At 43.5% G+C, this 16896-nt stretch overlaps 1 protein-coding gene across 4 annotated transcripts in view; it reads left to right on the top strand.

The window, feature by feature from the left end:
* LOC136572541 (N-glycosylase/DNA lyase-like) overlaps positions 1–13680 on the top strand; it is a 29142-nt gene extending 15462 nt beyond the window's left edge. The window contains exons 2-8 of one of the 4 annotated variants that reach the window (XM_066573218.1): positions 2201–2311; positions 4898–5280; positions 5728–5907; positions 8802–8980; positions 10243–10359; positions 11307–11356; positions 13509–13680. In XM_066573218.1, coding sequence (XP_066429315.1) covers positions 2202–2311; positions 4898–5280; positions 5728–5907; positions 8802–8980; positions 10243–10359; positions 11307–11356; positions 13509–13530 — 1041 coding nt within the window. In that variant the 5' untranslated portion in view covers position 2201 and the 3' untranslated portion in view covers positions 13531–13680. Of the gene's footprint in view, positions 1–2200; positions 2312–4897; positions 5281–5727; positions 5908–8801; positions 8981–10211; positions 10360–11306; positions 11357–13508 lie in introns of those variants that run through there. The other 3 variants (XM_066573209.1, XM_066573235.1, XM_066573227.1) reach the window with 3 other exon arrangements.
* Positions 13681–16896: the final 3216 nt, after the last annotated feature.

Below are 16896 nucleotides of genomic sequence, written 5' to 3'. Positions count from 1 at the left end.
TGCGATCGGCGCTATCCATTGCATAGCGCCGATCGCAATACCGGGGGGGACTGCCCGCATCCTGGGATGACAGCTCCATGCTGTCGGCTACCTGCGGGCACTGACAGCATGGAGCTGTCATGTCCTCAGGCCAGTGGGCATTAATCCAAAGAGGATGCATAAAACTACGTCCTCTAGGATTAAAGCCCACTTTCTGAGGACGTAGTTTCCCGATGGGGCAGTCGTTAAGGGGTTAAAAAAGTTTTACTAATTATGAAAAAAAAAACCAGTAATAAAAGTTAAAAAAATCCTTTTGCTATTTTATAATAAAAGAATCGAAATAATAAAACAAGAATACATATTTGGTATCGCTGTGCCTGCAAAAGTCCGATCTATCAATGTAAAACATTATATACTCCACATGGTGAACGTCGTCAGAAAAAAAAGAAAGAACGCCAGAATTGCACTTTTATGGTCAAAAAATGTAATAAAAAGTCATATGTACTCCAGAATGGTACCAACGAAAACTACAGGACATCTCGCAGAATATGAGATGTAGCATAACAATGTCAACGGAAAAACTAAAAAGTTATAGCTGTCAGAAAATGGCAGCAGATAGTAATTTTAAAAATTTATTAATAAAAGCAATACAACAAAAAAAACTTGGTAAATTTGGTATCCTAGTAATCGTACTGACCCTTAAAATAAAGTTATCAGGTCATTTTTGTTGCAATGTTTACACCGTAGAAAGAAGACGCAATCAAAGATGGCGGAATTTAAAATAAAAGAGTTATGATTTTTTAAAATTGGGGAGGAAAAAACAAAAATGGGGGAAAAAAAGGTGACGGTCCCTAACCCCTTCCCTCTATATGACGTACATTTACATCATGCAGCATTGGGGTATTATGAAGAGAGATCGTGGGGCGCCTGCTGTTTATTACAGCTGACACCCGCGGGCAATAGCTGCAATCAGTAGCACAGCCAATCGCGTTTTTTAACCCTTTAACGCCCCGTGTGAGATTGCAGAAAGCTGTGCTGGTGGCAGCCAGGGATGGATTGATAGGCTGCCTGTCAGATTGCAGTATGATGTAATGCCATGGCAGGAGCGATCAAGTTGTGGTCCTAAAAAAAAAAAAGTTAAAGTCAGATCAATAAAGTTTTACTAATTGTGTAAAAAAAAAAATAATAATAATAAAAATTTAAATCACCCTCCTTTTGCCATATCTATAATAAAATCTAAATCATAAAACAAAAATACATAATTGGTATCGCCACATCTGTAAAAGTCTGATCTATTTACAGCGCATTATTTACAGCACACGGTGAACTTCGTCCGGAAAAAAAAAAGAACATCAGAAATGCACTTTTTCAGTCAGTCTCCCAGAAAAAATGCAATAAAAAAGCGATCAAAAAGTCTTATTTATTCCAAAATGGTACGAACATAAACTACAGGATGTCTCACCAAAAATGAGCCCATACTCAACTATGTCGATGGAAAAATAAAGTTTTTGCAGCAGAGAATAATTCTAAAAAATTAAATGTCTTGTATTTTTTTCTTAGTAGTACAGCAAAAAAACACTATAAAAGTTTAGTATAATAATAGTACTGACTCATAGAATAAAATTATTGTGTCATTTTTGTTGTAGCTAGAAACAGGATGCACTGAAAGATGGCGGAATGACGTGTTTTGTTTTTTTTGTTTGTTTTTTTTTAGATTTTACTCCACTTAGAATTTTTTAAACATTTTTCAGTACCTTATAAGGTACATTAAATAGCACCATTGAAAAATACAACTCGTCCCGCAAAAAACAAGCCCTCATACATGGACAAATAAGGGAGATACAATTTTTTAAAAGAGGGGAGGAAAAAACAAAAGTAGAAAAAAAAGGCGCTGCATCATTAAGGGGTTAAAAGAGAATTATTTTTTTCCCTTTAACAAAAATATTCCATAGGGTGCGTTCAGACGCAGCTGCAGATTTACACCAACGTACGGAAACGGTGCGGATTTCACCCTTTCCATAGAAGGGGTAAAGTCCGCTGCAGATCTGCACCAAGAATGATACGGAAATGATGCAGACTTTCCACTAGGTGTGAACGTACCCATAAATGGATTCTAATTAGTGATCTTTATCTCTAGCACGTTCATATAGCAGTGCAGTAGTCGGTGTATGACTGGATACGCAGATAACATCACACTAACTTCTGCTTGTCATTCTTACAGGATGAAACATTTATCGTCTCTGACAATCTGTCCGCATCTCTGGCGCTCCATGCCATGCCATCTCTCTGAGCTCCGCCTGGATTATGTTCTGGCAGGTGGTCAGTCTTTTCGGTTGGTTTGGTTTTGTTGTATTTTTTGTTTCTTTTATAAGTGTAACATATTCCTGACAACAAGTAAATGAACTACGTTTGTCCCCCTTTGTGACTGCAAACTTCTTGCAAATTCGTGACTGGAAAACTCTGTAGCTTATCTCCCGCAGCCTCATTTTAGCACCCTTACTTTTTCCGGAACACATTAGGCCTCATGTCCTCGGAGCGGAATCCAACCCTGCTTACCCGTTTGGGTCTTCTGTGTGTCTGTCTGGATCTTCAATTTTCTTGACTGCAGATGTGTGCAGGAGTGCCAGCCATCGCACATGTGCAGTGGAGATTTTTTTTAAACTCCTGCTTTACTGTGGGAACCGCACTGCAATGGAGCATGCTGCGACTTGTTTTCTGTGCTAAAAGGTCAGCAAAACAAATCTGCATGCTTTTACCCCTTAGTGACGGCCCCATAGTGTTTTTACATCCTAGCTAAGTGGGCTTTAATCCCAGAGGATGTAAAAACATGCATCTTCTGAGGATTAAAGCCCCATGGGCTGTGGACGTGACAGCTCCATGTTGTCGGTTCCAGGGGGTAGCTGACAACATGGAGCAATCATGAGGGCCCACGGGGAGCCCCCACCCGGCAATGCGATCGGTGCTATCCGATGGATGGCGCCGATCGCAATAAGGTAAATAAAAAGTTAAAGTTTCAGCTCCCCTCACAGAATGTACCCATGAGGGAGGCTAAAACTACTCACCTCCATCCTGCGTGATGTCCGGCGACGATCTGGGCTGGAACGGACCCTCCGACTTCTTCTGCGCATGTGCACCTTAGTTAAAATGGCGACGCATGCGCAGATAACGAGATCGCCATGGGGCATTTGAAATCTCCTGTTTTCCGGCTACTGAAGGTAGCCGGGAGGCAGGAGATGTTGCCGGGCTCTGTGATCGCCGCTATCCAATGGATAACGGCGATCATGAAAAAGTTGTAAAAAGTAAAATAAAGCTAAAATTTCACCTCCCCTCATGGATCAGATCCATGGAAGAAGTTGAAAATACTCACCCTCATCCTCTATGATGTCCCCTGGCGGTATGGTCCTTCCAAGACCTCACGTCACCTTCTGCCCATGCGCGCGCCCGACATTTCTGTACAAAAGTGCCCTCCTGCTCTTACATTTAGAAGGGATACACGACCCACTTAGAAAGATGATAGGACATATTTTTATGTCTGCATCTTACCTAATTGCCAAACATTGGAAAAAAACTGTTGACCCCGACATTAGAAAACCTTCAAGACTTACTGACATTGCATGCCTGGATGGGGAAATTGATGGCAATTCATTCTAATTACTTGCCAAAATACGAGGATATGTGGAATGTATGGCTATGAAAGTATACTGGATAGACGTATAGAGAGTAGAGATGAGCGAGTATACTCTCTAAGGCACATTACTCGAGCGAGTAGTGCCTTAGCCGAGTATCTCCCCGCTCGTCTCTAAAGATTCGGGGGCCGGCGCCGGTGACAGGTGAGTTGCGGCGGGGAGCGGGAGAGAAAGAATCTTTAGAGACGAAGAAGGAAGACTTCAGCAGCATTGAAGGTGCAAAATTGTAGGTAGTTTTTATTCCTCCATCACACACAAAAAGACAAGCAACGTTTCGGCCATCTTGGCCTTTCTCAAGCTTAATTACAGAGTGGTAACACCCACATATAAATAGTACAAGACAAAGAGTAACAGCCAATGAAACATATACACATCACAAATAATCCTCCCCTTCTCAGGTGAAATCTATTAGCTTCATACAAACATCATGACGAGTATGGTCCAGTGCCGCCCTCCATTCCACATAGTCCACCAATCAGAGATGCATATGCCAACATACCTCCTTCTTGGGGGTGGTCGTCATGAGAATGCATTAGGAGATAGATCGCTACGTCACGCGTCGCATAAACGGCAACGCGTCACGTGGATGGTAACGTCATTACGTCCTTCTCAGACATCATATGCGCCGATATGTCTGCATAACGCAGACGCGGGATTTTGCATCAGCGGCCGCGAGACCACAACAGCGCGTCCCCGCATACCATGTAGAGAGTGCATGCGCCGATGTATCTTCATAGTACAGGCGTGGGACTTACACAGCAGCTGCGAGAGCTCGGCAGAGCCACATATGATGGATCAATTCAGCCTTAGCAGCAGTTCTCCATGGGGAGTGCTGATAACATTGTTTCCTGATGGAGAACAAAGGATCTGAGCTCAGATAAGTGCCCTCTGGCTATTAACTGCATTCAGCTAAAGGCTTCATTTACACACTAAATAGCTATTAAGTAGCTGAGTGGCAAAATGATCGCTCAAAGCTGTCACTCAAACTGCCGTCTGAGCGATCATCGCTCCTTGTAAATGGGCCTTTATAGCTTTTCATAACAATCAGTACACTTGTGCCTATTGTAGACAGAAAAGTTGTGAACTAACTAAATTCTGCACATCTCCAAATTTTATACACCATTTACATAAATGAGGCCTGCTGTAGATAACCATACGTATAGCGTTTGTTGTATCAGTGCATATTGAAAAATTCTAAATTACAGTTTTTTTTTTCACCATGAAACATTTAGGTGGAGAGAAAGCAGTCCCGGGTACTGGACAGGGGTATTACATGGACGTGTGTGGACTCTGACTCAGAAAGGTGGCCACTTGTGGTACGCAGTGTATCCCAGCCCAGGGACAATGGAAAGTCGGTTGGAAAAGAGCACTCAGAAGAGGTTGGCAAAACGAAAGCTGCCCCATACTGTCCCAGAATCAATAAAGCGGAAAAAAGACACCATAAAGCAGGAGAATGAGGAGGTAGCCGGAGATGATGGCTCTCTACATACAGATTGTACAAAAGACGGTGACATCCTGCAGGATTACTTCCAGTTGCATGTTAGTCTCAGTGAGCTCTACAGTTTATGGGGAGCGTCTGACCAGAACTTTCTGAAAGTAGCTAAGGAATTTTCAGGTAATATACATAATATAAAACCCTACATTTTTTACCTGTGTCATCCAGCCATAAATGCAGAAAACGTTATTAGGGACCTCTCACTCTATTTATAACTGAGAAATTTGGTATGTGGGCTAACTTAAATTCCCAGTCATGTTACAAGGCCTGTTAGCAGCTTGTACATAGACTTCTAGGGAAGCTGCCTTCTAATAAGTGATGCTGCTGAGACATTATACCATTCTCCATTTGCATACCAAATTTCCCAGAGGAGCATTGCATGACCTATTAGTCTCCTTGTGCCTGCATGTCCTCCTCCACAAGGAGAAAGAGTACCTCTCCCGAATTACAGAAAAATATAGTATTGAATTGAGAAAATACCCTTTAACTAACTAAAATGTTAATTTCAGTGTGTGTCTGTGTATTTACATACATATAATCTGTAATTGCCTTTTGTCTGTCTTCCAGGAATTCGAGTTTTGCGTCAGGATCCTGTAGAATGCCTTTTTTCTTTCATCTGTACCTCCAACAACCACATCTCTCGCATCACTGGAATGATTGAGCGATTGTGCACTGCTCTGGGAAGAAGGCTATGCCAACTTGACACGGTGGAGTACTATTCATTCCCCACACTCCAGGCACTGGCAGGCAGGTAACATGGCAGTTTTCATCTGACTGGCTATGCATACAAAAAAAAAATCAAGCACCTAGAAGGAATTGCCCTTTGCTGCAAAACTCGGCATGCAGTTACATCTCAGGCAGATATACAAATGATTAGAAATAACCTAGTGCAAAACAGCTTTAACATGTTAAAGAGTCTTTATACTCACAAATGAGCACTTAAAAAAAGAAATATCAGTCATTTAGAATCCACTTGGCAAATGACAAATGTATCAAAGTCTTCTGTAGTTTGCAATCATCAGAAAGTCACAGAATTTTTACACAAGTAGTGTGTTGCTCAAAAATGTTGAAAATTGTTGCTTTTCTACGCTTCTTACTCCACTTTTATAAACTGTCTAGAAAAGGAGGCTTGGGTGGGGTGAGATTTTTTTACAAACATTAAAGAAATGTGAGACTTTAAAAAAGTTGATATGTTTTTTTTTTGTTAATAATAAAGGTCTTTTTGCAATTAAACTAACTTTTCCACTTTTTTTAGATGCTTATTTAGTGCAGTGTAATATACTTTTGACAACACCTGATAATCGCATTTCTGGGTGCTGATGAGTGACAGGGGGAACCCCTTTCCCTGTCAACCACTTTCATGGTGTGATTGCTGTTTATCACAGCATGTAAGGAGTTAAACGGCAGGGTCAGAAGTTTCTCTGCACCTGGGCCTTTAGAGCAGGAGCCCTGCTGCCAGTAGACAGGTAAGCCCTGGCTCTTCCAAGTATGGGAACTCCATGCTGGCTTTAGGCTAAACCAAGACCAAGCCTAAAGGCCCATTTAGACACAACGATTATCGCTCAAAATTCGCTCAAAAGCTGCTCAAAATGTTCGCCCATCGTGCAGATTTCGTTAAGCTGTCGCTCATCAGAAAGACGATGATTAGCCTTATCAGGGATTCACAGCGGGATACAGCTGATACTATTGTTTCAGCTGTATCCTGCTCCCTATTAACAGGCTTGGTATGAAGACCAGCTCTGTTCTCCATACCTGGCACGGAGCGCTCGGCTGTATAACTACCAGGCTCTCCGAGCCGAAAACCTCTGGATGCAGAAGACAAGCAGGGACAACCCACTTGTCTTCTGCATCCTCCACTCCCAGCACTGGGCTGTATGACAGCCGGGCACTGGAGCGGGGGAACAGCTGTATGCAGAAGGCAAGCAGGGACACCCCGCTTATCTTCTGCATCCTCCGCTAACAGCGCAAGGTGATCGCTCATCTTGAGCGATCATCTTGCGCTGTAAATGACACCGATGATCGCTCAAAAGTCGCTTGAGCAACATCTTTTGAGTGATTATCGTTGTGTCTAAATAGGCCTTTAGGCCCCTTGGTGATAAACAGGTCTCTCAATATGAGGAAGTGGCATTGTGCGTGTTTACAGATGTATGCGTATCGCTAGGGGGCTAAAAGGTATTTTCTAATGGCATATTTGGTATATTTGTGTATAATTTTAGTATATGGATTGCATATTTGTGTATTGAAATATACAAATTTTATACTACTATATACCATTTGTAACATACTGCAATTTAGTGTGATACTGCTGTCAATAAACCTATTTACCATAAGATAATGTTGGGTTGTTTTCTGTTATCGTTTACCTTATATTGTGCCTCAAATCACAACAAACTTCGGCCGCCTGCAGACGAGCGGGTCGGATCCGGCGGCGAGAATTCTCGCCGTGGGACCCGACCCGAGCGCCTGCAGAGACAAGCGCGTACTCACCCGCGCCCGGTGGCCCCGGCTCCTTCATGTGCCGGCTGCCAGGCCCCGCACAAAAATAGGACATGCCGCAGTTTGTTTGCCGCGCGAGATTTCGCGTGGCCAAACTGCGGCCGCCTGCATAGGAGTGCGTATTGTAATGCACTCCTATGCAGGCTTTCAGTGGCGGAAAAGCGGCTTTCCCCATAGAGTGTTGTGACAATTTTTGGTAAAAATGGATTTCATGAGCCTAATAATATTCTAAGTTTGCTGTAGATGTTGCACTCCCATAAATAAGCTGCTTGGAGCTAATATGTTTGTTCTGAATATTCAGTACATCCCTGTTGGTGACAACAGTGTACCAGTGCTGACTGAAGGCTACTCTGCCCAATCGGCTGTATTCTTTCAAGCATTATTGCTTACTGAACATTAATAGTGTACACGGTTAAAGCCCATTTACACAGGACGAATGTCGAGCAAACTAGGCCCGACACTCGTCCCCGCATGCACTCGCTCCCGTGCTATCACACAGGAGCAAGTATCGCTGGCTGACAGAGCGGCCAGCAGGTGGGCGGAGAGGCTGCAGGAAATTTATCTCCTCGCTCTTCCCCCTGCCTTTTTCCATTCACATAACATAGCGGCCGTTCAATAATGAACAGCTGCTATTTACACTGAATGATCATCGTTCAGCTCATCGTCCATGCAGAATAAGTGATGGACGATGAGCTGAACGCTGGTCGTTCAGTGTAGATACCAGCCATTCAGTATTGAACGTCCGCTGTGTTCAGTTAACGGAGAGGGGCGGGGGAGAGCAAGGAGAGTAATCTCCTTCTGCTGCCTCGCTGTGAGCCAACGATACTTGCTACTGTGCAGTAGCATGGGAGCGAGTATGTACGGGGACAAGTGTCAGGCATCGTTTGACAGACATTTGTCTCGTGGAAAGGGGCCTTTACTCATTATTATTATTATTATTATTTGCATATGCCAAGATATAAATGACTCCTAGTGTGCCAGATAGGTGTAAGATGCTAGAGTACTTTTATATATACTCAGCCAAATGTCATATACTCTACTAAATTAGTTAAGCTGTGTCTTCTAGCCATGTGTTTCGATGCAAATACAAATGGTCGTGGTTATAGTAAATCCAAATGTATGATGTTTTCTTGTGTTTGTTACAGCTGATGACACTGAGGCAAAGTTGCGAGATTTGGGTTTCGGTTACAGAGCAAAGTTTGTCAGTGAGAGTGCCAGGTCAATTTTACAGAAGCAAGATAGTGATTGGTTGGACACCCTTCGACTGGTTCCCTATGAGGAAGCAAAGTCTGCTTTATGTGCCCTGCCGGGGGTAGGAGGCAAAGTGAGTGTGATATTTTCACTTTAGAAGCTATGACCATTCAGTACAAGTAATAAAAATGGTTCTTGTTTGAACTAAAATTGTGTTACTTTGTTAACTTCAGTCTGTTCTCCAAATCCAATCCAAATGTTTGGGGACATTTGATCTAGTGGGGATTCCATCAGAATTGGTAGAAACATATCTACTATGCATGAGCAGCTTTAGCAAAATGTTCATGATGAAGTTAGCCCTTAACTGCACATATTATTACTAACCGGGCAATCACTGACACACAAAACTGCAGGCGTGCTTTAAAAACGCACCTCTTCAGGGAGGCGTACCATATTCCCTAAACCAAACCCCTCTGTAATCCACCTGATAACATGCTCCCTGTCCTACCGACTGCAGTTCCTGCTAGCCACCATCAACCGCCCCTGCAGTCCTACTGATTCAGCCCCATCACGTATTGTCTGACCATTGTCTGTGTATAGCATCCCACACTCTCCACCCCGCCATACCGTGCACATCTCCAGCCCCTTTACCTTCCGTATCCCCTTATTATCTGTAGTATGTAAGCTCGTTGGAGCAGAACTCTCACCCCTAGTGTCTCCATCAACTGGTTACTACATGTAACCGTGGTTACACGAAATGTGTTGGCACTATATAAATAAAGATTATTATTGTAACCTACTAAGTAGCTGAAAAGACTGGAATTGCCATCAGTAGTAGATTACAGTAATATTAGGCCTGATGCCCACAGCCAGGTCAGATTCTGACTGCAAAATATCGCAGCGGAATAATACCCGGCGCCCACCAAAGACCCTATACCCACCTCACCGAACCCACCGGAAGTGTCTCAACTGGCACGCATGCACAGTGCAGTACATGACGCTCTGCGCTGTGACACGGATTCTTGCTGTACTTCCTCAGTGCTCACTGCAATAGGAGCCGTCCGTGCTATTTTTTTTTTTTTTTATTTCTGCACAGAATAGAACATACTGCGATTCTACCCTGCAAGCAGAAAATCGCAGTTGATTTCCCTCGTAGACAGGGGAGAATCGTTTACCACAGCATGTCTATGGATTGGCATTGCTGCAGAATTCGCGGCAGGTGGCTGACCACGAATTCTGCAGCGATAATCCGTCCGCGGGCATTCGGCCTTAAGGTACTATAATGATGGATCTTGCAGTTGTTCAGACTGCACTGTTAGTTTCCAGAATACATGCTTCTATTTGAATTTGGTATATTTTTTTAGGTTGCAGATTGTGTTTGTTTGATGGCTCTAGATAAACCGGAGGCGGTACCTGTGGACACTCATGTATGGCAGATTGCAAAAAGAGACTATTTACCTCAGCTCGGTCATGGCAACAAGACTCTCACAGAGCGGGTTTACCGGGAAATTGGTATGAACATTCAAGAATTGTTGGGAAGATTTATGTCTTTCATGTCCATTTCCAGTTTTCTGGGCAATGCAGATAGGAGTGAGGTACATGGCACAGAGGGTAGTTGGTTGGCAAGCTGACCTCTCAAGGACATTGATTTAGTGCCAAGTAGCAGCTGCAAAAACATAAGATTTTGTAATTTATAAAAAGAGAGACCGAGTGTAATATTGTTTCTATAAATCTCTTGTAAGACCACATCTTGAATGCAGGAGGAAAAGATATTTGTATGGTGTTTGCAGATAAATAGAGAAGATTAGGAAGTGAGTTGTCGGTTGTTGATACTGTTAGTCTTTGCTGACAGTGGAAGCCAGTTGACCGCTGCAGCCAGAGACTACAATGTCTTTGTTCCAAGCTCCTGGCATCTTGGTGCCCAGGATGTGAGCGTTGATGCCAGGAGAACAAGCAGTTGGCTCTGTTTAAATGCAGCAGTCACCTGGCTTCCGCCGTCAGCAGAGCCCGGGTTGTCGCGGAGGTCGTTACACACTTTTTTCTGAGGGCGAAGAGAGGGGAGAATCCTTCCTATTGTTTTATTTTATGCCATGGGCATCTGTTCATAAATTTAGTCACCAGTCACTTCATTTTAGCTCATTGAAGCCACTAGTAAATGACTTCTCGCTCAGTATAAACAGGCAGCCTTTCATCTTTGAACAACTTCCTCTTCTCAGTGAACGGAGGTGGGTCGGCGTCGGGAAGAAATCTTTTCTGCGCTCTGTCTCTATTCACTCAATCGTCACTTCTGTGTGAAAGCATAGTCGTCCAGTGGAAAAGTACCCTAAGCTGCTCTCTGACATTCAGTGATGTATGATTGATCTGAGAAAGATTGAACTTGAAAGAAGTGTGTTTCTTATTTTCAGCCTAAGTAATTCTGTAACTATCTAATATGTCTTTTCATATTTCTTGCTTTTCAGGAGATTATTTTCGCAGTATTTGGGGTCCCTACGCTGGATGGGCTCAAGGAGTAAGTTTCATTTGCTTATAAGACTTCAATCACATATACAATTTTTGTGGCGGTTTGAGGTGGAGTTTTAGTGGCATTTTTGATGCAGTCTTTTGAGCCAAGACAAAAATGAGGGGATCCCAGGAATCTTAAGCGAGACGATCTTCGCTGGCGGGTCACAAAGAAGTTAGGGTTTCTCTGTGTCACCTTGCCTTTCAGAGGCAGGGAATCAGCAGGGGAGTTAGAGCAACCTGGATGTCCCTCCTCAGTGGAGTTCTGTCACCCTGCTAACCCTAAAAGTCCAAGGAATTCCAGGATTTGGAGGACCTGCAGCAGGAAGGTCTGCCTCCTATGCATACTAAGCTAAAACTGATTTAGCTTAGTGGCCACAGGAGGAATATAGCTGGTAGGAGGAGTTACCTCCTTTTTTGCTTAGTGTCTGCCTCCTAGTGGCAGGAGCTATACCATAAGGTCTTCGCTGTATCCTCCAATGAGAAAAATTGTCTACAGGTCCATAAAGTTGACATCTATTTATTTTCTTTAATCTACAAACATGTTGTGAAATGAGCCATACAGATGGGTCCTGAGTTCTTAGTTTTTTAGACTAATAGTGGAAAGTTCACTTTTAGATGCAAGGTGAATATGAATTTTGTGTACTGCCTAAATAACTGTCCTATTGATTAAAAATGATATAAAACTTGTTTTTACAGTTGAGTTAAAACTCTAAAGTTGACTTGCAAATCATGGTCTAATCGAGCTTTCTGTTGCTGCTATCATTTTACTCATTGGCACCACAACTAGTTTTCTTTTTTTTTTCATCCTTGACTTCCAAAAGCCATAGTGTTTTCTTGTTTTTATGTCAACTAGTGATGAGCGAGTATACTCTCTAAGGGCAATTGCTTGAGCGAGCATTGCCCTTAGCGAGTACCTGCCTGCTCGAGAGAAAAGGTTCGGGTGCCGGCGGCGGGCAGGGAGCTGCGGGGAGGAACGGAGGGGAGATCTCTCCCCCCTGCTGGCTGCCGCTACTCACCGCTCCCCCGCGCTGGCACCAGAACCTTTTCTCTCGAGCGGGCAGGTACTCGCTAAGGGCAATGCTCGCTCGAGCAATTACCCTTAGCGAGTATGCTCGCTCATCTCTAATGTCAACGTAACCATATGTGGGCTTGTGTAAATCGCAATGCGAACAATTTTTAGGTTTCGTTTCTACGAAGTTCACTGCAAGTAAAATGGTATGGTATCTGTCAGTATGATAATGCAAATAAGGGAGATGGAATAATATCTCCACAGTGCCACCTATTGGAGGGCAGCATTCCTTCAAACCAAAGTTAGACTCTTTATATTAGCCTTGTAACAATGACTGAGAATTAAAAGCAAAGCCAGACTCCATGAAAAGATAGCTGTTTCGGGGTATTTATAATGGCGATACCAAATTATAGAAAGCTTTTGTTATGATTCTTGGGGGAAAAAATCTGTTTTGTAAAATTGCTTTGTGTCAAAAGTCTCTAAAACCCATAGCTTTGCTATTTAATGGAGCTGTGTGACGTTGGTTACAGGTTACCATGACAATCCCATGGTGGCATTTTAATGACCACTTAGATGCCTAGATCAATAAAGAACATGGCATCCAAGGAAGTAAACGGCTGACATAATAGTGACCTCTGATCCTAGCCGTTGAGGGTGAGTGCCAGCTGTATGAGCCTGCTCCATACACTTCTTGGGCACATCTACACTTCTTGCGCGCATCTATCATAAAAATATGACAGATGGTATCAAGGTGTTAAAATTGATAGCCTATCCTTAGGATAGGCCATCAACAGTAGATTGATGGGGAACTGACTGTTGCCACCCCAGATGAACAGCTTCTTTAAGGAACTTCCTTGTTTACCAGGCAGATTCCTGTTTAGTAACGGCTTTGCTTCATACTACAGCTTCTTCCCATTCAAGTGAATGGGACTGAGACGAAATATCTGGCACCAACGCTCCTAATAAAACTAGGGCTGTGCTGTACGGAGCATTGTAAACAGTCATGGTGGTGGCCCCTTCAGAGAGCTGTTAGGTGGTGGTGCTGAGAGTCAGACGCCACCGATCTGATCTAAGGATAAGCCATCCATTTTGAAGAATTGGAAAACCATTTTTTCCACCTCTTACTAATTGCATTTTTTTTAATTTACAGGTTTTATTTTGTTCAGATCTAAAGAAATTCAGAGAGAGTTCAGGATATAAACCAAACGCAAAAACAAAAAAGAAGCTAAAAGGATAAAAATAGTATTTCTTTTTCTTTTGTGTTTTTCTATACATAATCATTTCCCTGTGTACAACAGAAATAAAGTATTAATTCTATATTACTCCTGTGTCGGTGGTATAAGTTTTTTATAAATAAATTTCAAATGCAAAACTTCTTTGCAGCATATGGTACAATGGTACAGTCACTTAATAAATATACTAACTAGCAGAATAATGGTTTCTGGCATCTTTTCCAATGTTGTAGGGTTTTTCTTTAAACTCCACAGATGTTAGCCTTAGGCTGTCCAGGTAAACAGTATAAGGCCGGGCTCACATGAACATATTTGCTTTGCGTATTGCATGCGCAATGTACACACGCCTAATATGTAGTAAATGGCGTCAATGAAAGTATTTTATTTTAGTACCTAAGAGAATTATTGTTCTCTAAGGGTGTGTTTGCAACCCAGTAAATGCACAATTTTTTTACGCACCGCATTACCATACGGCCATGTGAGCCCGGCTTAACATTGCTAACTAAATTTTGTTCCCATAATGCACAGATTCTAAATTTATTGTAGGCTTCACTATACAAAGTTTTTTGGTAATTAGATCCTGTTTCGCAAGCAGCAGAAAAACATGTGAACTAATGTAACTTTTATAGTTTAACAATGGCACCAAACTCTCCAGGAAGGCCCCTTTGTGCCATTGGAGATGCCCACATTTGAGATGTAGAAAGCCTCTGCTACAAAATTACTTTTCAGCTGTGGTCCTCTACAGCAGTTGTTTAAAACATAATCAGCAATACTCACATAAAAAGACTCAAGATCTGTCGAACACCATCAGGAGCAACCCCTCCATTAGAGGGATTCATCTAAACAAGCAGACCCACAAACTGGCACTGTACGCAGACGACATGCTGCTCTACATCACATCTCCGAGAGTAGATATCCCTATGCTTCTACAAGAATTTTCTAATATAGTAGGATTAGTAACTTCAAAACTAACATTCAGAAATATTAAATCTATCTATCCCGGTGGGGAAAGTGGAACACTTCCCATTTAGGTGGAGAAACTCGTCCATAAAATATTTAGGAATCCAGCTTGCAGCGACCCAAAACAATCGGCAACTGCATTATAGACATTTGTCTACATTCTAGGACTAAATTCTGTGTGGAAGTGGAGCAGGTCAAAAGCCCTATTAGAATTAAGGGAGCATTCTGGATACCAGGGGGACTGAATTGAGGGAGGATTGGCGCCTCAACTTTAATACAGACATTGCTACATGCCTGGCATGGGTGAGCTAGAGGGAGTTTGATGATATCGAGACCGGGACTATTTAACCCACTGGTAAGGAACCCCGATCTGTTAAAAGGAGTACACAGTCTGCCAAGGAGATCCTGGTTATTGTATTCCCATTTACATAACTATATTACCATGCTTGCCCCAAACTCTGACCAGACAGTATATCTCACACCATTTAAAAGACAATGCACAGCAGAGAAGGCACCCACACACGTGATCGTACTAGTGCACGCGCTCCTGTTGGATGGTCGGATGAGGAACTCTGACCCTAGTTGGATCAGGAAGTGGGACGAGGCATTGGGGAGGACTGTTCCCAGAAAGCTCTGGTCTAAATCTTATGCCCTGTCAAGTAAAATGAATATATCGCTCAACTTCAAAATACTTTCGCAGTGGTATAGAACCCCGGTCAGACTGCATAGAATGCACCCCTCAGTCTCGGAACAGTGCTGGAGGGAGGTGTATGTCAGGCAGGGGCTCCATGCTACGTATGTGGTATTGCCCCCTTTTGGCAAGATGTTGCCCAATTATACCAAGCCATGTGTGCATCTTCACTGCAGTTCACACCGGAATTGGCACTCCTATCTATCCTCCCTGGTCTAATCTCCCAGTTGAAGAAAGGTCTGCTCAAACACTTTATTATGGCAATGAGACAGATAATCCCAGGATATTGGAGGCAGAGCATTGCTATTCTGAGAGTGGTGTGGTTGGAGGCCATGGACTCCGTGATATAGATGGAGGAGCTTAGAAGCAGACATCTCAAAATGCTATTGGGCCATCTGGGTGGAGTTCCAAGACTCCCCCTCTCTAACATCTTGGTTGAGGAGTGGTTTGATGACATAAGAGATCCCAGGTGAATTTTCATGAACAGTATTGCTCTATGTCCCCAGGGTATTTTCCCTTCCCTAAAGTCCCCTACTAATCCCTCTTTCAGATTTTCTATTCAACTTATCTGGCTTTCCTCTTCAAACTACTTCTGTACTTTCATATAATTTTGGACTAAAATGGACAAGAGGGGAGGGGTTGGCGCTCGGCGAGCTATCTTAGGGGGACCAGACGGCGGAGAGAGAGGGGCTGGACGAGTAGCCCCCAGACAAGACACAGAAGAATGTTGAAATGTTTATTTTGTTCTATACATAAATAAAAGGAACAGAAGAAAACGCCAAATTAAGGCTGTCTGTCCACAGGCGGGTTTTCATTGCATTCCCCGCGGCGATAATCCAGATGTGGGGAACGCAGTGAAAGCTCTCCATAGCGTTGCTATGGAGAGCACTTCCCCCCTGTCCACCAGCAGCTGTGACTTGCCGCGATTCTCCGCGGTCAGCCTACCTGTCCTACTCCTACTCCCGCGCATCGGTATCCCGCGGCGGACATCCACCACAGGATACCACAACGCCTGTGGACCGGCAGCCATAGGTGTGCTGAAGGACAACGATGAGTCTTATCAGGGATTCACAGCGGAATACAGCTGATACTATTGTTTCAGCTGTATCCCACTCCCTGATGACAGGCTGTATATGAAGAACAGAGCGGTCCAGCTATGTTCTCCAGACCCCACACGGTGCTCTCTGCTGTATAACAGACGGGCGCTCCATGCAGAGAACAGCTGGATGCAGGCGACAAACGGGGACACCCCGCTTGTCTTCTGCATCTTCCACTCAAAGCGCAAGGCTGTCTAACAGCTGGGCGCTCGAAGCAGGGAACAGCTGGATGAAGAAAGCAAGCAGGGACACCCCGTTTGTCTTCTGTATCCTCCGCTCGGAGCGCTTGGCTGTACAGTCTCTCCGGTTATCCGCAAAAATAAAGTTAAAGTTCTGGTTTCCATATTCTTTTACATAAGATAGCAGGTATGGAGCCAATAGTTTTCAGATCTCAGCATTCTCTTGTTGGATCAGTATCCACGGTGGGTACTGGCTTTCAACATAGCCGTCTCCATTAAGGTATCGTTGCAGGCTTCCTAGACACTTCCTCACAGGAGGAGCAGCGGTAGAAGAGGTGGATGCTGAAGCAGAGGGCGCACTCTCTGGCCAGATAGGGTC

This window comes from Eleutherodactylus coqui, chromosome 1, assembly GCF_035609145.1.
Source record: "Eleutherodactylus coqui strain aEleCoq1 chromosome 1, aEleCoq1.hap1, whole genome shotgun sequence".
Lineage (NCBI taxonomy): Eukaryota > Metazoa > Chordata > Amphibia > Anura > Eleutherodactylidae > Eleutherodactylus > Eleutherodactylus coqui.
This window is presented reverse-complemented; position numbering and strand designations above follow the sequence as displayed.